The sequence below is a fragment of the Leptodactylus fuscus genome, chromosome 8 (genome assembly GCF_031893055.1).
Source record: "Leptodactylus fuscus isolate aLepFus1 chromosome 8, aLepFus1.hap2, whole genome shotgun sequence".
Lineage (NCBI taxonomy): Eukaryota > Metazoa > Chordata > Amphibia > Anura > Leptodactylidae > Leptodactylus > Leptodactylus fuscus.
Genome location: NC_134272.1, coordinates 19,620,087 through 19,644,236, shown reverse-complemented (window position 1 = coordinate 19,644,236; position 24,150 = coordinate 19,620,087). Strand labels below are relative to the sequence as shown.

At 45.6% G+C, this 24,150-nt stretch overlaps 2 protein-coding genes and 2 non-coding genes across 4 annotated transcripts; all 4 read left to right on the top strand.

Moving 5' to 3' along the window:
• Positions 1–1,980: 1,980 nt before the first annotated feature.
• On the top strand, positions 1,981–5,816 carry LOC142216715 (uncharacterized). The gene is made up of 4 exons (XM_075284750.1): positions 1,981–2,002; positions 2,617–2,757; positions 4,669–4,815; positions 5,660–5,816. Exons 1-4 carry the CDS (start codon positions 1,997–1,999, stop codon positions 5,771–5,773), a joined length of 408 nt encoding a protein of 135 aa, XP_075140851.1. The 5' UTR covers positions 1,981–1,996; the 3' UTR covers positions 5,774–5,816.
• Positions 5,817–6,491: 675 nt separating this feature from the next.
• TRNAK-UUU (transfer RNA lysine (anticodon UUU)) lies at positions 6,492–6,564 on the top strand. Its single transcript has one exon. It is a non-coding gene; the product is annotated as a tRNA-Lys (tRNA).
• A 5,188-nt stretch (positions 6,565–11,752) lies between these two features.
• ALDOA (aldolase, fructose-bisphosphate A) lies at positions 11,753–23,189 on the top strand. The gene is made up of 9 exons (XM_075284837.1): positions 11,753–11,865; positions 20,397–20,519; positions 21,137–21,348; positions 21,441–21,495; positions 21,635–21,795; positions 21,893–21,976; positions 22,056–22,230; positions 22,317–22,516; positions 22,771–23,189. The coding sequence occupies exons 2-9, from the start codon at positions 20,408–20,410 to the stop codon at positions 22,864–22,866; spliced, it is 1,095 nt and encodes a 364-aa protein (XP_075140938.1). The 5' UTR covers positions 11,753–11,865; positions 20,397–20,407; the 3' UTR covers positions 22,867–23,189.
• TRNAG-UCC (transfer RNA glycine (anticodon UCC)) lies at positions 18,190–18,261 on the top strand. The gene has a single exon. It is a non-coding gene; the product is annotated as a tRNA-Gly (tRNA).
• Positions 23,190–24,150: the final 961 nt, after the last annotated feature.

Below are 24,150 nucleotides of genomic sequence, written 5' to 3'. Positions count from 1 at the left end.
AGGACATTTTTTTAAAAAAATGATCGATTTCTATCAAATTGAAAAAATATTCGCCCCCTTTGCTTCATAAACTGTATGGCTTTGTGTCCCATTATTGAAAATACGCGGGAAGAAGAATTGCAATTGTACAAACGTATCTGCTCGGGGTCAGTGTTTTTGAGTCTATGACCCTTTGAGGCCAGACAATGATACTGTAGACAGTGTGTTTGGGCCTGATGCTGGCAGTGATGCCTATCAGGGCCAGGACACAGGGTGGTAGGTCCTGGTAACTTATTGATGGACATATAGAAATCCTCAGGACACTGCGGCTATCGGGAAATCTTCACTGGGATGTCAGCGCCCTCTAGTGTCCTGTGGTGTCATAACAGGCGGCCTCTGCATCAATACTACGGCAGGGGTGAGGCTGCGCTCAGGATCACTACTAGGTGACAGGGGGAGGGGGGCGCCCAATTATCAGTCTAGTCATACATTTCCAGGAGGAAGGACAGAGGAACAACACCAAATACAGTTCTATAGAAGCCCTCATATTAGAGGACATCTTTAATGAATGTAGTCATTTCCTCAGCCTGACAAGAGATTAGGTGTCATCTCAGTTGTCCCTGATTTACTAGTAATACCCCCCAGGGTTGTATATTTAACCCTTTCCCTTATAAAGTCACTCCCTGGGACCCCGCAGTCACACTGCAGCCTTCAAAACGGCACGTTGACTTCGCTGGAGGAAGGTTGACCACAAGGGGCCGCCGTAGAGCTCGGCAGCATTGCAGGCTGCGGCCTCATCTCCATGGAAACGAAGGACGCGCAATGAAGTCTCGCGATAGCTGAGCGCCATACAGCGACTGTACCCCAAGAGGAGGTGAGAGCATGACAAAGGGGTTCTGAGGGGAAGCTGTGAGTGTGAGCCTGCGCCTGCTGGGGGCGTCATACTGGAGATGACTGATGATACAGTGTATGGGATAGGATGTATAGAATACACAATGGCCACAGATGGAAACAATGAGACAATGAAGCTACACACAATGTCACCACACTACACAATGTCACCACACTACACTATGTCACCACACTACACAATGTCACCACACTACACTATGTCACCACACTACACAATGTCACCACACTACACTATGTCACCACACTACACTATGTCACCACACTACACAATGTCACCACACTACACTATGTCACCACACTACACTATGTCACCACACTACACTATGTCACCACACTACACAATGTCACCACACTACACTATGTCACCACACTACACAATGTCACCACACTACACTATGTCACCACACTACACAATGTCACCACACTACACTATGTCACCACACTACACAATGTCACCACACTACACTATGTCACCACACTACACTATGTCACCACACTACACAATGTCACCACACTACACTATGTCACCACACTACACAATGTCACCACACTACACAATGTCACCACACTACACTATGTCACCACACTACACAATGTCACCACACTACACTATGTCACCACACTACACTATGTCACCACACTACACAATGTCACCACACTACACTATGTCACCACACTACACTATGTCACCACACTACACAATGTCACCACACTACACTATGTCACCACACTACACTATGTCACCACACTACACTATGTCACCACACTACACAATTTCACCACACTACACTATGTCACCACACTACACAATGTCACCACACTACACTATGTCACCACACTACACAATGTCACCACACTACACTATGTCACCACACTACACTATGTCACCACACTACACAATGTCACCACACTACACTATGTCACCACACTCGCCTTATAGTGCACCGTTAGGTAACGTTAAGCGCCTCCTGGGGTTCAAGTGCAGAATTGACCTGTGACAATCACGTCATGGTGCGGTTCTTCTGCAGGGTGGGCGATGTCACCCGCTGTTCCTGGCACTTACCATTGTCAATCTTCTCTCCTAGGGTTGGGTACGGTGGAGCTGATGGCGGTGAGTATCTGGTGCCCATCCATGGTGACACAGATGTCACCACAGCAGGTTTCTCATCACGTTGTCTCTTCCCTCCATGAACCACTCACTGGTGTCTCTTCTCTCCATGAACCACTCACTGGTGTCTCTTCCCTCCATGAGCCACTCACTGTCGTCTCTTTCCTCCATGAACCACTCACTGGTGTCTCTTTCTTCCATTAACCACTCACTGTGGTCTCTTCTCTCCATGAACCACTCACTGGTGTCTCTTCCCTCCATGAGCCACTCACTGTTGTCTCTTTCTTCCATTAACCACTCACTGTGGTCTCTTCTCTCCATGAGCCACTCACTGGTGTCTCTTCCCTCCATGAACCACTCACTGGTGTCTCTTCTCTCCATGAACCACTCACTGGTGTCTCTTCCCTCCACGAACCACTCACTGGTGTCTCTTCTCTCCATGAGCCACTCACTGGTGTCTCTTCTCTGCATGAACCACTCACTGGTGTATCTTCCCTCCATGAACCACTCACTGGTGTCTCTTTCCTCCATGAGCCACTCACTGTGGTCTCTTCGCTCCATGAGCCACTCACTGTGGTCTTTTTCCTCCATGAACCACTCAATGTTGTCTCTTCCAGGCTCTGACGTTCCCTGCAGTCTCGTCTTCTACGGCGGCCGCCCCAGAACTCAGCATCCCTCTGCCGGGTGTGATATTCCTGGCCGTGTCGCTGTATCTCATTGTGCTGCTGCTTCTCCTTTTGGTTCACCAGTGTCTCCAGGTGGGTGATGTCAAACAGACAGGTCTGGGTATACAGAACAGTAAATCCACTGCTTCATTAAAGGGGTGATCCAGCCCCTAGTGCATGTTACCAGTGGCGTAACTAGAAATGGCGGGGCCCCGTGGCGAACTTTTGACATGACACTAAAGACCTTGACCGACCGACCTCCGCCAAATTCCTGCACGCTCTATTATGCCCCATAGTGGCCCCACTCACACCATTATGCCCCATAATGAACACCCATGAACAATTATTATACTCTGGGGTATTTTCATACCCCAGAGTATAATAATTGGAGACCCTGAAAGTAACCGCTTTTTAATGCGTATAGATTTCTGTTTGGGGGGTACCAAGTAGACTCCACGAACAGAAACCTGAATGCAGATGTGAACCACGCCTAAACATCACATTATAAAATACAATTCTACAATAGATAGATAGATAGACATTGATATGCTCTATATACTTACACTTATACACATCTACTCACACACATACATTCATATACAACATATACACACACCTATCTACACACATACAGCCCTCACACAGCATATAAGACACATAATATAAACACATATACACATCTATACATATTTTATCCAAAAATATACTTACATGTGGTTGTGCAGCTCTGTCTATGAGTGAAGAGAGCAGATACATCGCACAGGATGTCTCCCCTCACACTCCGATACTGAGGAGGGGGAGGGGCGGAACAGGAAGCTGCTGTGTGCAGAAGCTTTTACAAGAAGCCGATCTTCTACTTATGGTAGGGAAGGTATGGGACCCTTGAGGGTGTGGGGATATTAAGGAGCCTATTAAGGGGGAAAAAAAAGCGCAGGGGTAGCGGCTGTCGCCGGGCCCCTAATGTCCTGGGCCCTGTGGCAGCTGTTACCACTGCTACCACCGTAGTTACGCCACTGCATGTTGCATACTGATGACCTATCCTCAGTGTGTGATCTGTGGGGGTCTGCCACCCGGACCCTGCAGCTGTTAGTTGGACAAGCTGCAGGAGTGAATGTAGTCTATTCATGTAATAGGAGTAGTGCGGAATCTCTCTACACTGTATAGCGGTGGTTCCGTACACTGTGTAGTAGTGGTTCCATACACTGTATAGCGGTGGCTCTGTACACTGTATAGTGGTGGTTCCGTACACTGTATAATGGCGGCTCCGTACACTATATAATGGTAGCTCCATATACTGTATAGTGGTGGTTCCGTACACTGTATAATGGCGGCTCCGTACACTATATAATGGTAGCTCCATATACTGTATAGTGGTGGTTCCGTACAATGTGTTGTGGTGGCTCCGTACACTGTATAGTGGTGGCTCTGCACCTATCACTTGAATAGACCACTCCCCATCCTCTGCTGTAGCTTCCAGTGCTCCAGGTTAGCTGGATCTACGGATCAGTGCGGGGTCCAGGTTCAGACCCCTAGAGGCCAAATACTGATGACCTATCCTGTGTATAGGTCATGAGTATGAAACATGCATTAGGGGCCAGAAAGCCCCCTTTAGTATTTATGGCATGCAGGCTACATAGAAACAATATTATGGAGTTCCAAAATATGTCACAAGAGAAAGTTCCCACCTCCGGGAGGCCGCACTCACTCTGTTTGGAGGGTATTTGTCTGAAATACCAGCTTCTGTGTGACATTACCCCTCTATGGGGCCTGGGGTTTGCCCGTGCTTCCTGACTACTTGGTCAGTTCTGTGTATAAAGGGACTCTCCATTATTCTCCTCTTCTGACCACTTTTGTTGCAGTAGGCACTTGGGGTATCCCCGGCTTAAGAATTTTCTCTCCATTTCACACTAGGGCAGACTTTTTACAGTGCGGTATTTTATGTTACAATGGGCAAATCGCGTCACATCACTTTTTCTGCTGTAACTTTTCCTCTTTACTTTTCAGGCTCGCGGCTGCTGCCCGTCTTGTATGGGGTGGCAGAAAGTGGGCGACTTTGGCTTCTGTGATATGTGTGCCAGTTGTGCGCAGTCATGTGACTGTAAGGTTCCCACAGTCACCAGCTGTATGGATAACTGCTGTCCTACCAAGCCGGTAAGAGTCGGACTCCTCAGAGCCCTGTCCACAGCACATGGTGACCTGTATTCTTCCATAGTCCTCAATATACGGTTTAGGAGACCACAGAAACATTACAGGAAAACCTGATGTATGAAAACAAGTCTCCTGTTCCATCTTGCGTTCTGCTCCAGTCACATCCAAAGCTGCATTCACAATACCGCTGTCTCATTTGTCGTATACTCTGGTCATATCCATGAATGCATCTACAGTTTTCCTGTTACGTCACGTATTATACCCTTGTCACATTCAGAGCTGAAGCCTCAATTCTCCTGCTACGTCGTGTCTGATATTCCAGTCACAACCAGAGTCTCTTCCTTAATTCTCCTGCTACATCATGGTTTATGCTCGGGAATATCCACAGCTGCGTTCTCAATTCTCTTGATACACGTTTTATACTCTAGTCCCATCCAGAGCTGCAGCCTCAATTCTCCTGCAACATCATGTTTTATGCTCGGGAACATCCAGAGCTGCATTTTCAATTTTGTGGCTACATTGTGTCTTATACTGTAGTCACATCCATATCTGCATCCTCAGTTCTTCTGTTACATCATGTCTTGTGCTCCAGTCACATCCGGAGCTGTGTCCACAATTCTGCTGCTACATTGCTGTTTTCCTGTAGTCACAACCACTGTGACACGCTGCTCCATCATGTCTTATGGTGTATTCACACCCGGATCTCCTCGTCATGTCTTGTGCCCCAATTGGAGACAGAGGTGCATTGCATTCTGGGATATTAGCTCAGTTATTAGGGGGCGGCACTTGTGAGTAAAGTAAGTGAACCCCTGTTAATAGCAGCTTCTTATGTCTCTCTCTTCGGCAGAGTTGCGCTGGATGTCGCGATCTCTCCAGTTGTCCGTGCGGGTTCGCCTGTGTCTATCAGCCTCCGGACTGCAGCATCATAAACTGTATCTGCTGTGAGATCAAGATGCGGTGATGAGGACAGAACAGCGCGGCCCCCGTACTCAGTGCCTACCTTCATGCCCAGTGATGTGCCCACCCCCCTGTATATATTATTGGGTGCAGATGTGCCCGTACTCCTCCTCACCACCAGCGCCCTCTACTGTACAGATCATTTTATACATTTTGTCTATTGTTAATTTTTATATATTTTTTTGTATATTAAATAATTAATTTTAACTGTTTGTAGTCCAAACTCTTCTTGGCATGGACACCCATTCCTCTCCACAGCTGTGAGGGCGATAACATACAATAGGGGACGTATATTGGGGAAATGCTGTTGGGATTCCTACAGCTAGTAACTGTAATGTGAACAGGCTCATTGCCGCTCTGTTATACGTCATCCTTGTGCAACATTTGTAGCAAGTGAAAATATTGTAGTAAAGAGAAAGCAGATCTGTTACAATGTATCAGTGGAGGCATTATGTTTACAGGTCACTCCTGATGACTGTTCCCTATAGACTCCAGATAGCTCAGTCGGTAGATTATGGGATGTTCCCTATAGACTCCGGATAGCTCAGTCGGTAGATTATGGGATGTTCCCTATAGACTCCGGATAGCTCAGTCGGTAGAGTATGGGATGTTCCCTATAGACCCTGGATAGTTTGGTCAGTAGAGTCAGTTCTCTTTACAGTTGTCGGCACGCGGTCGGACGTTTCCTATAGACCCCAGATAGCACAGTTGTTTCCTATGGAGCCCGGATAGCTCAGTCGGTAGAGCATCAGACTTTTAATCTGAGGGTCCAGGGTTCAAGTCCCTGTTCGGGCGGCTCCAAAATGTTTTGCTTTTTATTTTCTTACTTTGTTCAGATTCTTATCCTGATGATATTTTTCCCTTTCTAGGCCTCTCTGTCGCCTTGATACGACATAATCTCCTGACAATGCCTGTGATAGTAATCACCATGATGGCGTCCGTCAGCGGATGTAATAAGAAAGGCCTCCTGCAGGTGGTGCTGCTGGATATAGAGCAGACTGTGTACTGTAGTCTGTAAGGTGTGATCACACAAGTCGGCCAACAGGTGGCACTGGAGAGATGGGTCCGAACTGATTATGCAATACGGGAGTAAGATGTGATGAGCACAGGCGGCCTGCAGGTGGTGCTGGACAAAGAACTGACTGTACAACAGTATGTAACGTGTAACAAGCACAGTCAGCAGGTGGCGCTAGAGCGAGATCTGAGCTGGCTGTGCAATACATTGTAATATGTTATGAGCACAGGCCGCCTGCAGGTGGCGCTGGAACTGTGATATTGTGTGTCTGCAGGAATGTGGTGGGGGAGGGGGTAACGTTCCAGCAAGCATCACAAGCAATGTTACCATGTGCATTGTCCTAAGGAGCCTCCATGCAAAATTTAGAAAGAACTCCCCCTTCTGATGAATGGCCGCTGACTGATCCTCCCTCTCCTATACACAGTATACAGCATCCTACACACTCATAGGGAGCACTAGTGGGCGCCTCTTGCCTACTTCCATCATCACCCGCTGCCCCTGTGACCGGCCTGACATGTAGACAATCCCGTAGTCAGCTGGCATGGCAGAGGTTAAGTGTGTGACCACAGGTTCCCCTGGCAGTGACCTTCAGCGCAAGGCCCGGTTTGTATATATAGCGGCCGCCGTCTCAGACTTACGAGAACATATTGATCGGGCGTCTTGTTGGTTATAAATAGATATTCAATTACTGATGTGCAGGAAGCGGCTCCCCGGGGCCGGGGTAATGGGAGAGGAGGTGACCCCGGGGGACGCAGCCGCAGGACGAGCAGCAGTGGATTAATGTAATTAGCAGGAAGTGGCTGCGGTAATGTCTCCCCAGAGCTGCCGCTCACGGATGCCATAGACACAACGTAGGCTACAATCACACAGACACGACCGCCATACTATTAGGAGTCACGTACAGCAATACTAATATTGTAGTATGTACTAATACAGCAAGGAGGGAGCGGGGGACAGTCTGGCCATGGTGCGGACATAGGCCTCTAGTACACCCGCACAGTTCTTACAGAGTGGTAATGCAGGTGCCCCACACAGGCTATTGGTGGCTGTACTGTAGCGCCCCCATTAGACCTGTCAGCCTCCTGAAGGGGTCAGGGTTTGCCATCCACTAATCCTGGTACCAGCTTAGACCCTGTTCACATCTGCATTTGGGCCATTCCGTTCCCCTATCCACAAAAAATATGTGGATAGAAAAGTCCTGCAAGCTCTGCACCGAGCGGAAACCACACGGACCTCATTATAGTCTATGGGGTCCGCTGGTTTCCCAGGTATCCGATTTTTTATGTGGATAGGTTTACGTTCAGGGGGTTGTCACGGGATGGTTAGAGTCTATACTATAGGCAATGTGTAATATATATTTCATGTGAAATGTATTCTCTAACCTGTTATATACATCAATGTGTAGTTGGCTGATTAGGGTCTAGTGTGTTAGCACATTGTATGCAAATACCGCTAACTAGTGAGGACCAGTGAGGACAATGGGTGGAGATAATCTGATCAGTGTCTCCAAGAAGATGTTGGATGGTGCATTGTCCATAGTAGACAGGGAGTCTGCTCTCCTTGGTATAGGTGAGGGGGGAAGGATCTGTGACTCAGCCCTTCCCACCCACAGATATAGGTGTAACAGTCTTAGTATATAGTTGTAGCTGGAGTTAGTATGAGTTAGCCGGCCTGTGCACAGCTCTGCAGAGAGCCAGGATTTAGTTACAGGACCAAGGAACCAAAGTTATCATTGGATTGTGACTTCTGTGGACTTATTGTTATTACGGTTGATGTGACCGCCGCCGGCTACTAACTTTGTGGATTACAATAAATTGCTGTTGTCTCCCGACCTCTTGCGTCCGTGTTGATTCAAAAGACCATCCGGAGGAAGACGTATACCTTTTCTCCGTGACAGGGGTCCCCAAGCAGACTCCCCGAATGGAAACCCAAACGCAGAAGTGAACTGGGCCTTACCGGCGAAGGAAGGCAGATGCACGCTGGAATATGGAACGGATTAGACTTACAGTCTCTATGTGGCTGGGCGTGAGGAACAAGTTCAGCAGAAGGACAGCTTAAGAGCTATCAAAACGCCGGAGCAGGCGAACCATCAATGGCAGCAACTTGCTGAATATTGGTGGATCATCGACACCAACAACACGCAGATGAAGTCGCGGGCAGAGGCTAGTAGGACTATATATATATATAGAATGGGTCAGTCTGCCATGCATTAAGACAACACAGCATAAATGTGCTTGGAGCCTTATATACAAGTAGCCACATAGTCCACATGAGGAACACGACGCCGCTATTGTCATGCTTTCTGGGACCCGTCACCGTGTAGTTCCCTACCAATCCTAGGGCATTGTCCTAAGGGGCTTCTGTGCAAAATTTAGACACCCCCCCCCCCCCGATGAATGGGCATTGACTGATCCTCCCTTTCACATACACAGTATACAGCATCCTATACACTCATGGGGAGCACTAGAGGGCACCATACTTACCAAAATACTAACCAAAGTGCCATGTACAAAGGCCAGGCCCTCTCCTCTTTATTCCCCACCCAGCCAAGTGCTATCTCCGAATATCCGCTGATTGGTGTGCTGCGCTCTCAGGGTCCTGGGGGCCTCATTTTGTCTCTCTATGATCATTTAATCCACACAAAGAAATCCATATCTGAGGCCCCGGCTCTGACACGCTGGCGCACCAATATTCCCGAGCTGACGAATGAGACATTTCAGGACATTTTGGAATCCCCCCTGTATGTTTCACCCTCGGCCAATAACAGACTGATCCAAATATTCATTCTGCATCAATGCTATTTGACCCCGGACCGTCTTCACAAAATGGGTCAGCTGTCGAGTCCAAAATGTCTTAGGTGCCCACATCCCCGGGCAGACTTCTGGCACATGGTATGGAGTTGCCCGGTTATACATGATTTCTGGAGGGAGGTGGTAGACCTCCTGACAGCTGTCCTAAATTGCCCTGTCCCGTTTTCTCCTGAAGTTTGTTTATTCGGTGTACTGGATGAGGAGGAATTGTTGCATCATACCCGGCTTTTCCTTCTGGAGTGTTTATTTTATGCCAGGAAAGCCATCGCCCTGCAGTGGATGGCCTCACGATCCCCCTTCTGTGTCTCAATGGCAGAAATTGGTTCATTCAATCCTCCCATTCAACCAGATTATATATAAAGGTCGGGGCTGCCCCCAGAAATTCGTTGAGGTTTTGGGAGCGTGGTGCGATTCTCCTCTTACCCAGTACTCTGCCCCCTTGCTGCGCTCCGCATTGGGCGCTTTTGAGTCCTGAGAGGGAGACTTGTTGATGGAGCTGTAGCCCCCGTTTCACTTTTCTTATGCAAAATGGTCAGGCCTGGGTTGGGGTGGCGCTGTGGCGGATCTTTGTTTGTTTGTTTGGAACCCTTTCTTTTCCTTAATTTTGTATTGCGTATGCACTCTCCTGTTTGTATTGTTTATTTTGTTATATCTTCTTCAATAAAACGAGTTTAAAAAAAAAATTGCCATAGGGTGCATGCACACTGAGCAACGCCGGGCGTGTATCACAGCCGTACACGCCGGCATTACAGCAGACTGCCGAACACTTCCCATTCACTTCAATGGGAGCGCTCATAACAGCGGCGTTTACGAGCGCTCCCATTGAAGTGAATGGGAAGTGTTCGGCAGCCCTGCTGTAACGCCGGCGTGTACGGCTCTCATACACGCCCGGCGTTACGTAGTGTGCATGCACCCATATACTGTACAACGTCCATCATCACTTGCTGCCCCTGTGACCGCCTGACATGTAGACAATCACGTAGTCAGCCAGGGCTGGACTTTCACAGAAGTATTACAGATGGGCTCTGCCAAATGTAGTGCTCCGAAGAATAGCCAATAATATATGACAGCTATATACAGCACACTTGTATACAGCTAACACGTCATCATACTATAGGTCAGCGGCCCTTTATGTGCAGTAGTCCCTGTGACCACCTGCAAAACACGTGACAAACAGCTCCGTAGAAACAGTCTGAGAGATAGATATGGCGTGACGTGTCTTGGAAGGATCTCTCCACACCTCACAGTAATACCAGTGGATCACAAGGACTGTCCACCTCTGCCATGACTGATAACAGAGAACAGTAGTTTGTGCTGTGAATGTGGAGTAGTTCATGGTGTGTAAAGGTTGTGACTCTCTATGTGACTCTCTAAAGGCCAAACTTTAGCTCCTCCTCCTTGTATTTTAGCTCCACATCAGATCACAAAGCGAACAGTCAGTATTCTGATTGATGTGTGGCCTCGACACTCGTCATGTACAAGGGCCACATGAGGATAGATAGTGACCTCTATAGGCTACAGAAGGTATTGGTGGGTCAGTACCCTGGAGCCACAGGGCTAAATATTGGGCCCAGTGGTTGCATGCCTCTTTCTGACATTGGGAGCCACGACTTGTGGGTGACATCGGCATTGTGACTTTACCTCCAGAAAGTGACCTCATCGGACATTTAAAGGGGATGTTCATTTTAAAGAATCCTAGACCTGTGCAGAATCTCCTACTGAGGTCAACTTATAATGCACCTGAACGTACCCAGCCCCAATGTTTAGGACACTACTCTAATTCAAGTTTTGGGGGAGCCTGGGCAGTATGTAGGACCCCAAGTGCCACGCTGACCATTTGTATCATTGTATCATGGATGGTAAGGGCCAACAGGGCCCCGGGCACTCGGAGGTCTGTGGCAGTGGTTTACAGGTCTCCATGAGGGCAGTGTTCAGATCTGACAGGTATTATGGGCTGCTTGGGAGGCTTGAGGTACTAGGCAACAAAGAGGTTAAAGATGCCCTGCTCTGAGACCCCCTGGCAGACTCGAGGGTCCTTCTTCACCTTGACCAGTATGTCACCGCGCCCTGTGAATGTCACCGTTTCTCGGGTTACACATGCCGAGGACATTCAGGCTATATTTACACGGGTGGGAAAGGTCAGGGGTTCTCCCTGAAGGTCAGAGACAAGCTCCTCATGCCAAGGCAGCCGCCTTTATAAAGCAACAGGGCAACAGAGAGCGGGCACTCAGAGCTGAGTCACTGACTAACCCGCCTGCTCCACAGCACCAGGTAAGATGTGAGGGGCCACAGGGGCCACTGCGGGCCCAGAGAAATGTACAGAAAATATCTATGCATGGCAGTGATAGCTATAGAATAACAAGGGGCAAAAATATCTGTTCTGTGCCAGGAAATCTATCTATCTATCTATCTATCTATCTATCTATCTATCTATCTATCTATCTATCTCCTATCTATCTATCTATCTATCTATCTATCTATCTCCTATCTATCTATCTATCATCTATCTATCTATCTATCTATCTATCTATCTATCATCTATCTATCTAATATCTATCTCCCTCCTATCTATCTATCTATCTATCTATCTATCTATCTATCTCCTATCTATCTATCTCCTATCTATCTATCTATCTATCTATCTATCTATCTATCTATCTATCTCCTATCTATCTATCTATCATCTATCTATCTATCTATCTATCTATCTATCTATCTATCATCTATCTATCTAATATCTATCTCCCTCCTATCTATCTATCTATCTATCTATCTATCTATCTATCTATCTATCTATCTATCTCTCTCCTATCTATCTATCTCCTATCTATCTATCATCTATCTATCTATCTATCTATCTATCTATCTCCTATCTATCTATCCATCTATCTCCTATCTATCTATCTATCTATCTGTCTGTCTGTCTGTCTGTCTGTCTATCTATCTATCTATCTATCTATCTATCAATCAATCATCTATCATCTATCTATCTCTCTCCTATCTATCTATCTATCTATCTATCTATCTATCTATCTATCTAATATCTATCTATCTATCTATCTACCTCTCTCATATCTATCTATCTATCTATCTATCTATCTATCTATCTATCTATCTCTCCATTATCTATCTATCTCCTATCTATCTATCTCCTATCTATCTATCGATCTATCTATCTACCTCTCTCATATCTATCTATCTATCTATCTATCTATCTATCTATCTATCTATCTATCAATCATCTATCATCTATCTATCTCTCTCCTATCTATCTATCTAATATCTATCGATCTATCTATCTCTCTCTCTATCCATCTGTCTCCTATCTATCTATCTATCTATCTATCTATCTATCTATCTATCTATCTAATCTATCTATCTATCTATCTATCTATCTATCTATCTATCTCCTATCTATCTATCTATCTATCTATCTCCTATCTATCTATCTCCTATCTATCTATCTATCTATCTATCTATCTATCTATCTATCTCCTATCTATCTATCTATCTATCTATCTATCTATCTGTCTATCTCCTATCTATCTATCTATCTATCTATCTATCTATCTATCAATCAATCATCTATCATCTATCTATCTCTCTCCTATCTATCTATCTATCTATCTATCTATCTATCTATCTATCTAATATCTATCTATCTATCTATCTACCTCTCTCATATCTATCTATCTATCTATCTATCTATCTATCTATCTCTCCATTATCTATCTATCTCCTATCTATCTATCGATCTATCTATCTACCTCTCTCATATCTATCTATCTATCCATCTATCTCCTATCTATCTATCTATCTATCTATCTATCTATCTATCTATCTGTCTATCTCCTATCTATCATCTATCTATCTATCTATCTATCTAGCAATCATCTATCATCTATCTATCTCTCTCCTATCTATCTATCTCCTATCTATCTATCATCTATCTATCTATCTATCTATCTATCTATCATCTATCTATCTATCTAATATCTATCTCCCTCCTATCTATCTATCTATCTATCTATCTATCTATCTATCTATCTATCTATCTCTCTCCTATCTATCTATCTATCTATCTCCTATCTATCTATCTATCTATCATCTATCTATCTATCTATCTATCTATCTATCTCCTATCTATCTATCCATCTATCTCCTATCTATCTATCTATCTGTCTGTCTGTCTGTCTGTCTGTCTGTCTATCTATCTATCTATCTATCTATCTATCTATCTATCTATCTATCAATCAATCAATCATCTATCATCTATCTATCTCTCTCCTATCTATCTATCTATCTATCTATCTATCTATCTATCTATCTATCTAATATCTATCTATCTATCTACCTCTCTCATATCTATCTATCTATCTATCTATCTATCTCTCCATTATCTATCTATCTCCTATCTATCTATCTCCTATCTATCTATCGATCTATCTATCTACCTCTCTCATATCTATCTATCTATCTATCTATCTATCAATCATCTATCATCTATCTATCTCTCTCCTATCTATCTATCTAATATCTATCGATCTATCTATCTCTCTCTCTATCCATCTGTCTCCTATCTATCTATCTATCTATCTATCTATCTATCTATCTATCTAATCTATCTATCTATCTATCTATCTATCTCCTATCTATCTATCTATCTAATCTATCTATCTATCTATCTCCTATCTATCTATCTATCTATCTATCTATCTATCTATCTATCTATCTATCTCCTATCTATCTATCTCCTATCTATCTATCTATCTATCTATCTATCTATCTATCTATCTATCTCCTATCTATCTATCTATCTATCTCCTATCTATCTATCTATCTATCTATCTATCTATCTATCTATCTATCTATCTATCAATCATCTATCATCTATCTATCTCTCTCCTATCTATCTATCTATCTATCTATCTATCTATCTATCTAATATCTATCTATCTATCTATCTACCTCTCTCATATCTATCTATCTATCTATCTATCTATCTATCTATCTACCTCTCTCATATCTATCTATCTATCTATCTATCTATCTCTCCATTATCTATCTCCTATCTATCTATCTCCTATCTATCTATCGATCTATCTATCTACCTCTCTCATATCTATCTATCTATCCATCTATCTCCTATCTATCTATCTAGCTATCTATCTATCTATCTGTCTATCTCCTATCTATCATCTATCTATCTATCTATCTATCTATCTATCTATCTAGCAATCATCTATCTATCTCTCTCCTATCTATCTATCTATCTATCTATCTATCTATCTATCAATCATCTATCATCTATCTATCTCTCTCCTATCTATCTATCTATCTATCTATCTATCTATCTATCTAATATCTATCTATCTATCCATCTATCTCCTATCTATCTATCTAATATCTATCGATCTATCTATCTCTCTCTCTATCCATCTGTCTCCTATCTATCTATCTATCTATCTATCTATCTATCTATCTATCTATCTATCTATCTATCTATCTCTCCATTATCTATCTATCTCCTATCTATCTATCTCCTATCTATCTATCGATCTATCTATCTACCTCTCTCATATCTATCTATCTATCTCCTATCTATCTATCTATCTATCTATCTATCTATCTATCTATCTATCTATCTATCTATCTATCCTCTTACACAGTATATTATCTAACATCAGGACTTGGCCTCCAGTGAGTGTCATTAATGTTGCTCGGGCTCTGTTCACACCTGTCTAGTTCTCTGTTATTTTGTTCTGGATCTGTTGCTTGATACACACCAATGGCACCTGACAGAGCCCACTGACTATAATGTGTCCGTCAGTTATCTTGTCCAGTCATTTTAACAGAACCTGCAATGCAGATGTGAACTAAGGCCTAGACAATAGAGTAGTTGTCACCTAGACCTGTGCCCTGTGTCATGTCCTGCGCGAGTTCTTGGGTCCAGGCGGACGGTGAGAAGTCTCCACCTATCTAAATACACCATTTATCCCAAAGAGGTCACCCCCAAAAGCCTTGCGTCATTCTCTTTCATGAAGTTACATTATTTACCATTTCTTAGCTACATCTTTTCCTGGAAAAGTTGGGTTCGCGTTCATCTGGCTGCCACTACAGCTCCTATTGGATTTTCTTCTATGTGCGCAGGAGCCGTATCAATGTATTACATGGCAGAGCCGTTTTTTTTTAGGATCTTGGTGACAGCTCTGTGGCAGCCATATGGGCAATCACCCAGCTTTCCCAGAAACTAATAAAGTATTATTTTATGGGGGAATGTTCTATCTTCTTATATCATGTACAGCCCATTGACTAAGAGTCCCGCGGCTGTCTGGCGGGTACAGATGATGGCTTCTTTGTGTGCCATGAAGCATATAATCATCTAACCCCTCTAATTCCTGTTTGTAGAAGGAGCTGCTGTTAAAGAGTTAATAGCACCATAGAAAGTGCCGCGTCAGCTGCTGCCAGGCGCTGGGTGTTAGTACAGTTGCCCATTTGTATGCCATGTGTTTGCACTGCCCCGTTGTATCTGGTTGGGTGAGTGCCCGGGTTAGATAAGTGGGCCTGGATCCAGGATGGGGTGTTGCTGTAAACCTGGTGTTTGGCTGCACCCTGGTTTACTATTTGGGAGTTGCCAGCCCCCCCATGTGCCTCTTCCTGAGCCGGTGACAAGCCATCTCCCCTCTCCCTGCCTGTATGAGAGCGTGGAGTACGTGAGAGTCATCACATACACCACATCCCTGCTTACCGTAATTACTCATCTGTACCGTAATTACCCAGCAGACCCCCGGTCACCAGTGAGGCTCAGGAGCATGACGTGTAATATACAGCAGTGTATGGGACACTTGGGGGGCAATGTCACAGCCCCCCGCTTCTCTGCGCTTCCTCATAATCCCGCTGACTGGCACATTCCGGATTTTGCCTTTAATCCCTTAGCACAAAACTGCAGGGACGTGTCCAGACCTCTCGTATTGTCTCCTTCCAAATCCCCTGAGGGCTTCGTACTCATCTCCACCCACAGAGGGGAGAGAGAAGGGGAACTTAAAGGGGGATTCCACCAAAGATAGCTCTTATGTCTGTCTGTCTATCTAATCTATCTATCCGTATCTATCTATCTATCTATCTATCTATCTATCTATCTATCTCCTATCTAATATCTATCTATCTATCATATATCTATCTCCTATCTATCTATCTCCTATCTATCTATCTATCTATCTGTCTGTCTATCTATCTATCTCCTATCTATCTATCTATCTATCTATCTATCTATCTATCTATCTGTCTGTCTGTCTATCTATCTCCTATCTATCTATCTATCTATCTATCTATCTATCTATCTATCTATCTATCTCCTATCTAATATCTATCTATCTATGATATATCTATCTATCTATCTATCTATCTATCTATCTATCTCCTATCTATCTATCTATCTATCTATCTATCTATCTATCTGTCTGTCTATCTATCTCCTATCTATCTATCTATCTATCTATCTATCTATCATCTATCTATCTATGATATATCTATCTATCTATCTCCTATCTATCTATCTATCTATCTATCTATCTCCTATCTATCTATCTATCTATCTATCTATCTCCTATCTATCTATCTATCTATCTATCTATCTATCTATCTGTCTGTCTGTCTGTCTGTCTGTCTGTCTGTCTGTCTGTCTATCTATCTATCTATCTATCTCCTATCTATCTGTCTATCTATCTCCTATCTATCTATCTATCTATCTGTCTGTCTGTCTGTCTGTCTGTCTGTCCGTCCGTCCGTCCGTCCGTCCGTCCGTCCGTCCGTCCGTCCGTCCGTCCGTCCGTCCGTCCGTCCGTCCGTCCGTCCATCCATCCATCCATCTATCTATCTATCTATCTATCTATCTATCTATCTATCTATCTATCTATCTATCTATCTCCTATCTATCTATCTATCTCCTATCTATCTATCATCTATCTATCTAGCTCTCTGTCTGTCTCTCAATCTCTTAAAGGGGGATTCCACCAAATATCATAAAGGAGAAAAGCTTAAAGGGGTTGCATATTAAGGCCCATTATGTCATAAATGAGACAGACCTAAATACAAAGTCAGCCATGTCTTGCCCACTTGGAGACATAACCTGGCGGGGTCATGTCACACTTGCACACCGGATGACCCCGGCTTTCAGCTGCTGCGCCTGGTAAAGGTCACGGCTATTTCTAGGCCTTAGAGATAGAGGCTCAGTTTCTGTCACTTAACAGCTGCTCAAATACTGACCCCCATGTATCATGGTATCTCTGTGACCTGAAGGGGGGGCAATTATGTTGCCCCCCCCCCCCCCCCCTCGTCTGTTCACACCTTTGCTGCAAATGCTCAGACATGGCTCATCCAGGCATAAAGTGACAGCTTGGCATGGCCTGGCTCCTGGTCTATGCTGTGTCAGTGGATGTCACCACACCCGGCTGTGGCCTCTAAGACCCCAAAGTCACTTTCCCGGCTTATCCTCACATAGAAATGATAGACATAGATGTAAGGAATGGTGCACTGGAGTCTCAGAGGAAATACTCCAGAACGAAGGAAAGGTTCTAGACAGCAGCAGACATGCAGGCGTTGGTGGTATAGTGGTGAGCATAGCTGCCTTCCAAGCAGTTGACCCGGGTTCAATTCCCGGCCAACGCAGCTAGAATTTTTCTTTTTCCTAATTTCATGTATTAGGACAAGGATGCTAGGAAAAGAGAGGAAAATCAGATACAGTGTTTATAGGAGGCAAGTACACAAGGAGATGACACACTGTAATAGAGACGGCACATGTGGAAACTGAGATACTCTGCAGCAGTACAGTGTGTATGAGATACTCTGCAGCAGTACAGTATGTATGAGATACTCTGCAGTAGTACAGTCTCTGAGATACTCTGCAGTAGTACAGTCTGAGATACTCTGCAGCAGTACAGTGTGTATGAGATACTCTGCAGCAGTACAGTATGTATGAGATACTCTGCAGTAGTACAGTCTCTGAGAATCTGCAGTAGTACAGTCTCTGAGATACTCTGCAGTAGTACAGTCTGAGATACTCTGCAGCAGTACAGTGTGTATGAGATACTCTGCAGCAGTACAGTATGTATGAGATACTCTGCAGTAGTACAGTCTCTGAGATACTCTGCAGTAGTACAGTGTGTATGAGATGTTCTGCAGTGTGATGCCTGGTACCGGAAGGATATTGGGGGGTGGGGAATGAGATGACTGCAGGTTTCATCAGAGCTGTGACTTGTGTCACGTCTGGTAACGTCATCAGGTGCATGTATGTGTCATGTGTTCCATCCATGTCTGGCCTGTAGTGGCGCACGTATATCCCAGACCTACCCTGATTATAATGTGCTGTGTGGGACTAGAAGTTTAAGCCCACCCTGACAAATGAGCCCACCCCTCACGTCCGCAGATGCTGCTATAACCCTGATTGACCTTCAGGCGCTGCAAATAATAGTGCTCTGTGTGGTGTGTGGCCCTTTAAGTGGAAGCCCCGCCCTCTCAGCCAGCTACATGACATTCTGAGCTAGAGCACTGAGTAACAGTCTGCTGGAGAAAAGGCAGGAGGTGAGAGCTGACTATGGGGGCAACACGATGGAGGGACAGGGTATGGGGTGGGATGTGATACCAGGAGATAGAGGGGTATTAGTGAGGGCATGGGAGGGTATCAGGGAGGACACGGGGGTCTTAAGAGAAGAGGGGTAGATGTCAGACCAGGGGAAACAGGGATATTGGGGAGGCCATGGAAGTAGTAGGGAAGAGGGGTATCAGGGAGGGCATGAGGGTGGCAAGAGAAGAGGTATAGATAGACCAGGGGTGGGGTAGAGGGGTATCAGGGAGGGCATGGAAGTGGTAATGGAAGAGGGGTAGATGTGAGACCAGAGCGTTGAGGGGTATTAGGGAGGGCACATGGTGGTGTGGGTTGGATATGTGGGTGATCAGAAGTGTCAGATGATGAGGTTGAATGGGGATGAGGGAGGACATGGGAATAAATAATGACCATTATGGTGGAGGTTGATGGTGGACCTCCTGATAGGGGCATGATGGAGATGACCAGGAAGATCCATGGGGTTATGAAGTGGGTGATGCTGAAGGTCCTGGGGTTATTGTGGCAGAACATGATGTTACATAATACAGATACATTGTATCATTTGGCACCGAATAGATGCCATGACTATCAGGTGCACAGAGGGTTAATATCCAGCAGTAGGATTCTGCAGGGTAGATGTGTAGGTTGCCCTCCAGGCCTGGTGGGGCAGCGGTTAAGCGTGTACCAGGCCTCTGCCACCTTGGAGAGGAGTGCTGTGCTCTGGGTTTTTGCTCCGTTTCCTTCCCAGCCCTCAAGGATTCTGCAACTTTTTTTTCTTGCTTCATCATTTCCGTGCAATAAAGAAGGAAGTGCCGTGACATATCGCACTGCAGGCCGGCATCCTTAACCCCTGGGCTGCCGCTGAGGTCTGTCTGTCCTCTAGGTCTCCTTGGTGGTCAGGACATCGCCTGTTTGTTTTGTAAATGGTGCCCTGGATTATTTTTAGACCCTGCAGGGTGCGCTGTGAAGGATGCTATAGATAACACCAACGTACTAGGTGCAGTCTCTTGGCACTGGAAAGGTTAACCTTAGTTGTCAGGGCTCGGTACTGCTGTGTAGGTGTGTCGCGTACTCTGCCCTGCCCTTCTGTCATAAAGGACTGGTATAGCGTAACGCGTCAGCAGTCCTGTGTGTACTTTATAGGATTTGCTGTAAAGAATTTGAAGCGCTGTCCCTTTAAGATCACCCCCTGTCTCCACAGAACGCAGCACCATGCCTACCGAATACCCCGCCCTGACTGCTGACCAGAAGAAGGAGCTCCATGACATCGCAACGCGTATTGTGGCTACCGGCAAGGGTATCCTGGCCGCCGATGAGTCCACAGGTAAGCGTGTGTCATGTGTCTGCACATATATGTCTGCATTACTACCCCGGCACAGAAAAAACATGGCTGTTCGCTGTAAGAAACTGAGCTGCAGTGCTGACACGAACCACTTACTAGAGTGGCGCTGTTTTTGGATTAAAGCAACCGTGTATTTTGATCTATAACCATGTTAATGAAAGCTGTAGCCTGTCTACTGCCATAGAAACCAACAACAAAAGTCAGCCATATTGGAATCCAGGTGTGTCCTTATGCCATTCATTACTGAACTTCGTGCGTGGCCAGCTTACAGGGAGGGGATCCTGATATACATTAGTTGTAATGTCAGAGTTTAACCCTTAAAGGGTTAAGGGTACAATTTATGGATTGAAATACTCCATTTTGGGGAAAGCGTCTAGGTGGAGTAAAGTGAGTCTCAGCGATGGATCTAAGATGGTGGAAGGAGTCTGGGGGTGGGGGGGTTCACTCATCTTAAAGCAGAATTTCACCTAAAAAAAAATAATTTCCAGCCCTTCCAATATTACTTGGGGCTCGGCGCGGACTCTCCACTGCTCTTGTCCTCCGGTTGGCGCTCATGCACTGTAGTACAACTGACCCCACCCCCTTGTCGCTCCTTGCAGGCAGCATTGCCAAGCGCCTGAGTTCCATCGGAGTGGAGAACACCGAGGAGAACCGCCGCTTCTACCGTCAGCTGCTCTTCACCGCCGACGATAGAGTCAACCCCTGCATCGGTGGTGTCATCTTGTTCCACGAGACTCTCTACCACAAGGCTGATAATGGCAATGCATTCACCAAGGTCATCAAGGACAAGGGTAGCATCGTAGGCATTAAGGTAAGCGCTGCCTGTGGGGTTGGTATAGTGCCATCCGGTGGCTGTCCACATCCCTCTCATCCGTGTTATTGGTTTCTTTTCTTTGTCTTCAGGTTGACAAAGGTGTTGTCCCTCTTGCTGGAACCAATGGCGAGACCACAACCCAGGGTAAGGAACGATGTATGCCATGTTATATAGCGGGCACATCTGATGCATAAGATTGGACTGGCCCTTTAAAGACTAGGATGATTGCTATCACCATCATCCCACTTTTTTCCTATTTCTTACTCTGCTCTTTTGCCTGCAGGTCTTGATGGCCTCTCTGAGCGCTGCGCTCAGTACAAGAAGGACGGTGCCGACTTCGCCAAATGGCGTTGTGTGCTGAAGATCTCCGCCACCACACCCTCTCACCTCGCCATCCTTGAGAATGCTAACGTACTGGCCCGCTATGCCAGCATTTGCCAACAGGTATCGCCACACGACCATTACTGTAACTTCCCACAGAATCCCTATGAAGTTGTCACAGTCCCTCCCCCTTACTTATGACCATGTTCTTCCTTTTTAGAATGGCATTGTCCCCATTGTGGAGCCTGAAGTCCTCCCTGATGGTGAACACGATCTGAAGAGGTGCCAGTATGTCACTGAGAAGGTGAGCAGCTGCGGTCGGAGCGGGCGGAGGAACCACAAGTGACATGTTTGGCATTCTAACCTTGTTGCTATCATTTTAGGTCCTGGCTGCTGTGTACAAAGCCCTCAGTGACCACCATGTCTATCTGGAGGGAACTCTGCTGAAGCCCAACATGGTGACACCTGGCCATGCTTGCACCAAGAAGTATAGCCCAGAAGAGGTTGCAATGGCAACAGTTACTGCCTTGAGGCGCACCGTGCCCCCTGCAGTCTCCGGTAAGAGGGGGGAGGCTAGGTTAGGAGAGGTGGTTGTGTGAGGAGGTAGATTCGTGGCTGTTATTTATGGTGTCTCCTTGGTGTAGGTATCACTTTCCTGTCTGGAGGTCAGAGCGAGGAGGAAGCCACAGTTCATCTGAACGCCATCAACAAGTGCCCCCTGCACAAGCCCTGGCCCCTGACCTTCTCCTATGGCCGTGCCCTGCAGGCCTCTGCCCTCAAAGCCTGGGGTGGCAAGAAGGAAAACGTCAAGAACGCTCAAGAGGAGTACACCAAGCGTGCACTGGTACGTCCATCCCCGCAGCACTCCACGTGACTGATAGGTGTTATATATAAGGTCTTATATCATGCCTTCTACTATATAGTCCAGAGCTGCAGTCACAATTTAGCTTAATACCAATAGCTCAGTTTTAATAGATTCACCCCAATCTGCTTGGCACAGGTGCTGCATTGCATTGTGGGAGATGTAGCATTTTATGGGAAGGGCCAGGAATAGCAATCCAAATGTGGAGCTAACATTACTGCTTCTCCTCCTCTTAGGCCAACAGCCTGGCTTGCCAAGGCAAGTACGTGCCCAGCGGACAAGCAGGAGCTGCAGCTGGAGAGTCTCTGTTTGTGTCCAACCATGCCTATTAAATTTCCTGTTCCTCACTCTGTGTTGGTGTCACTGGCGGTCGCTTCTGTATATCGTAGTGTGAGCGCCCCCCCCCCCCTCTGCAGAGCAAGCCATGTACTGCTATTACCACCTGCAAAGTGTTACACGGTAATCCTTCCCCTTGCTGAAGAACGAGAGTGATCGGTGGAGTGTCGCCGCTCTGCTGGCTGTTGTGTGTATGAATGGTGAGTGCAATGGACCGGGTTTAGAGTGAGTGTGCTCATGTCTCTGTTCTCGGCTCTGAGTCACGTCTAATTTATGTCACTACTGGTGAAACCTCAATAAAGCAGGTAGTTGAACCACCCGCTGTGTACGTCTGCTCTTCTTATGGGGTCTGGGGCTATTATAGAGGAACTGGATGACCCAGAACCAGCCAGCAGAGGATACACAGAGCTCAGCTAGTTCTGTACGCACACTGCGCCATCTACTGGCTGCTCAATGAATCACACTAATTATCAAGGAGTTATGTGTGGTGGGTAGAGATGAGCGAATAGTATTCCCCTTGCATAGTTATTGGTGTACTCGGTCAAATACCACGCGGGAAAAATTTAATTCCCCTCCCGCTTTTTTTTTACACCAATAACTATGCAGGGGAGGTATTCGATATACTCGCTCATCTCTAGTGGTGGGTCAATTAACTTAAAGTGGTTCCTCGGTTATGAATGTAAATCTCATAGGCATGTCCTCTGGGTCCTGCAGTACAATACTGAACTGAAGCTTTCTACCTTTTTGTACCATCACTTCCACAGATCAGACACAACATAGTATGAGGAGGGGCTGTGCATTTCTATAAAGCCAAGATGACTCTGACTATATGATGGCTCCAGAAAAATGGCTGCTGTAATATAGCTAATTGCTAAACCCATCTACAAGGCAGCAGGAGACAAACTGGACTGACATAAGAAGAAGATAGCTCACGGTTCAGAACAAGTAGAGGTCTAGGACTGATTTGTTTGGGCAGTGATCCACTATAATTCAGGATGGCGCCCAGTGAAGATCAAGCTCCTTCTCTAGATAGATAGATATGTTTATTTTTTTTCCTGGTAATTAAACTGGGCCATTTTGTTAGAAAAGCTGGGTGACTAAGGCTACAAGGACACGTGCATGATGATATCTGTGTGCTGTCCGTGTCCTTCACCGACCTATAGATTTCATTAAATGAACCCAGACCAAAAAATGGAGAGGAATAAGCCCTGTGTTGTGATGTGTACGCGGCCATAGAAAATAATAGGTCCGCGTGCTAGCCTAACCCATTAAGAACTAAA

Excerpts from the sequence above, each read along its gene's own strand:
- LOC142216715 (XM_075284750.1), top strand. Across the intron at positions 2,758-4,668 it reads TGGTTCACCAGTGTCTCCAG|GCTCGCGGCTGCTGCCCGTC; the intron begins GTGGGTGATGTC and ends TTTACTTTTCAG. Across the intron at positions 4,816-5,659 it reads ACTGCTGTCCTACCAAGCCG|AGTTGCGCTGGATGTCGCGA; the intron begins GTAAGAGTCGGA and ends TCTCTTCGGCAG.
- ALDOA (XM_075284837.1), top strand. The coding sequence starts at position 20,408 with ATGCCTACCGAATACCCCGCCCTGACTGCTGACCAGAAGAAGGAGCTC. Across the intron at positions 21,496-21,634 it reads TGGCGAGACCACAACCCAGG|GTCTTGATGGCCTCTCTGAG; the intron begins GTAAGGAACGAT and ends TTTTGCCTGCAG. Across the intron at positions 21,796-21,892 it reads ATGCCAGCATTTGCCAACAG|AATGGCATTGTCCCCATTGT; the intron begins GTATCGCCACAC and ends CTTCCTTTTTAG.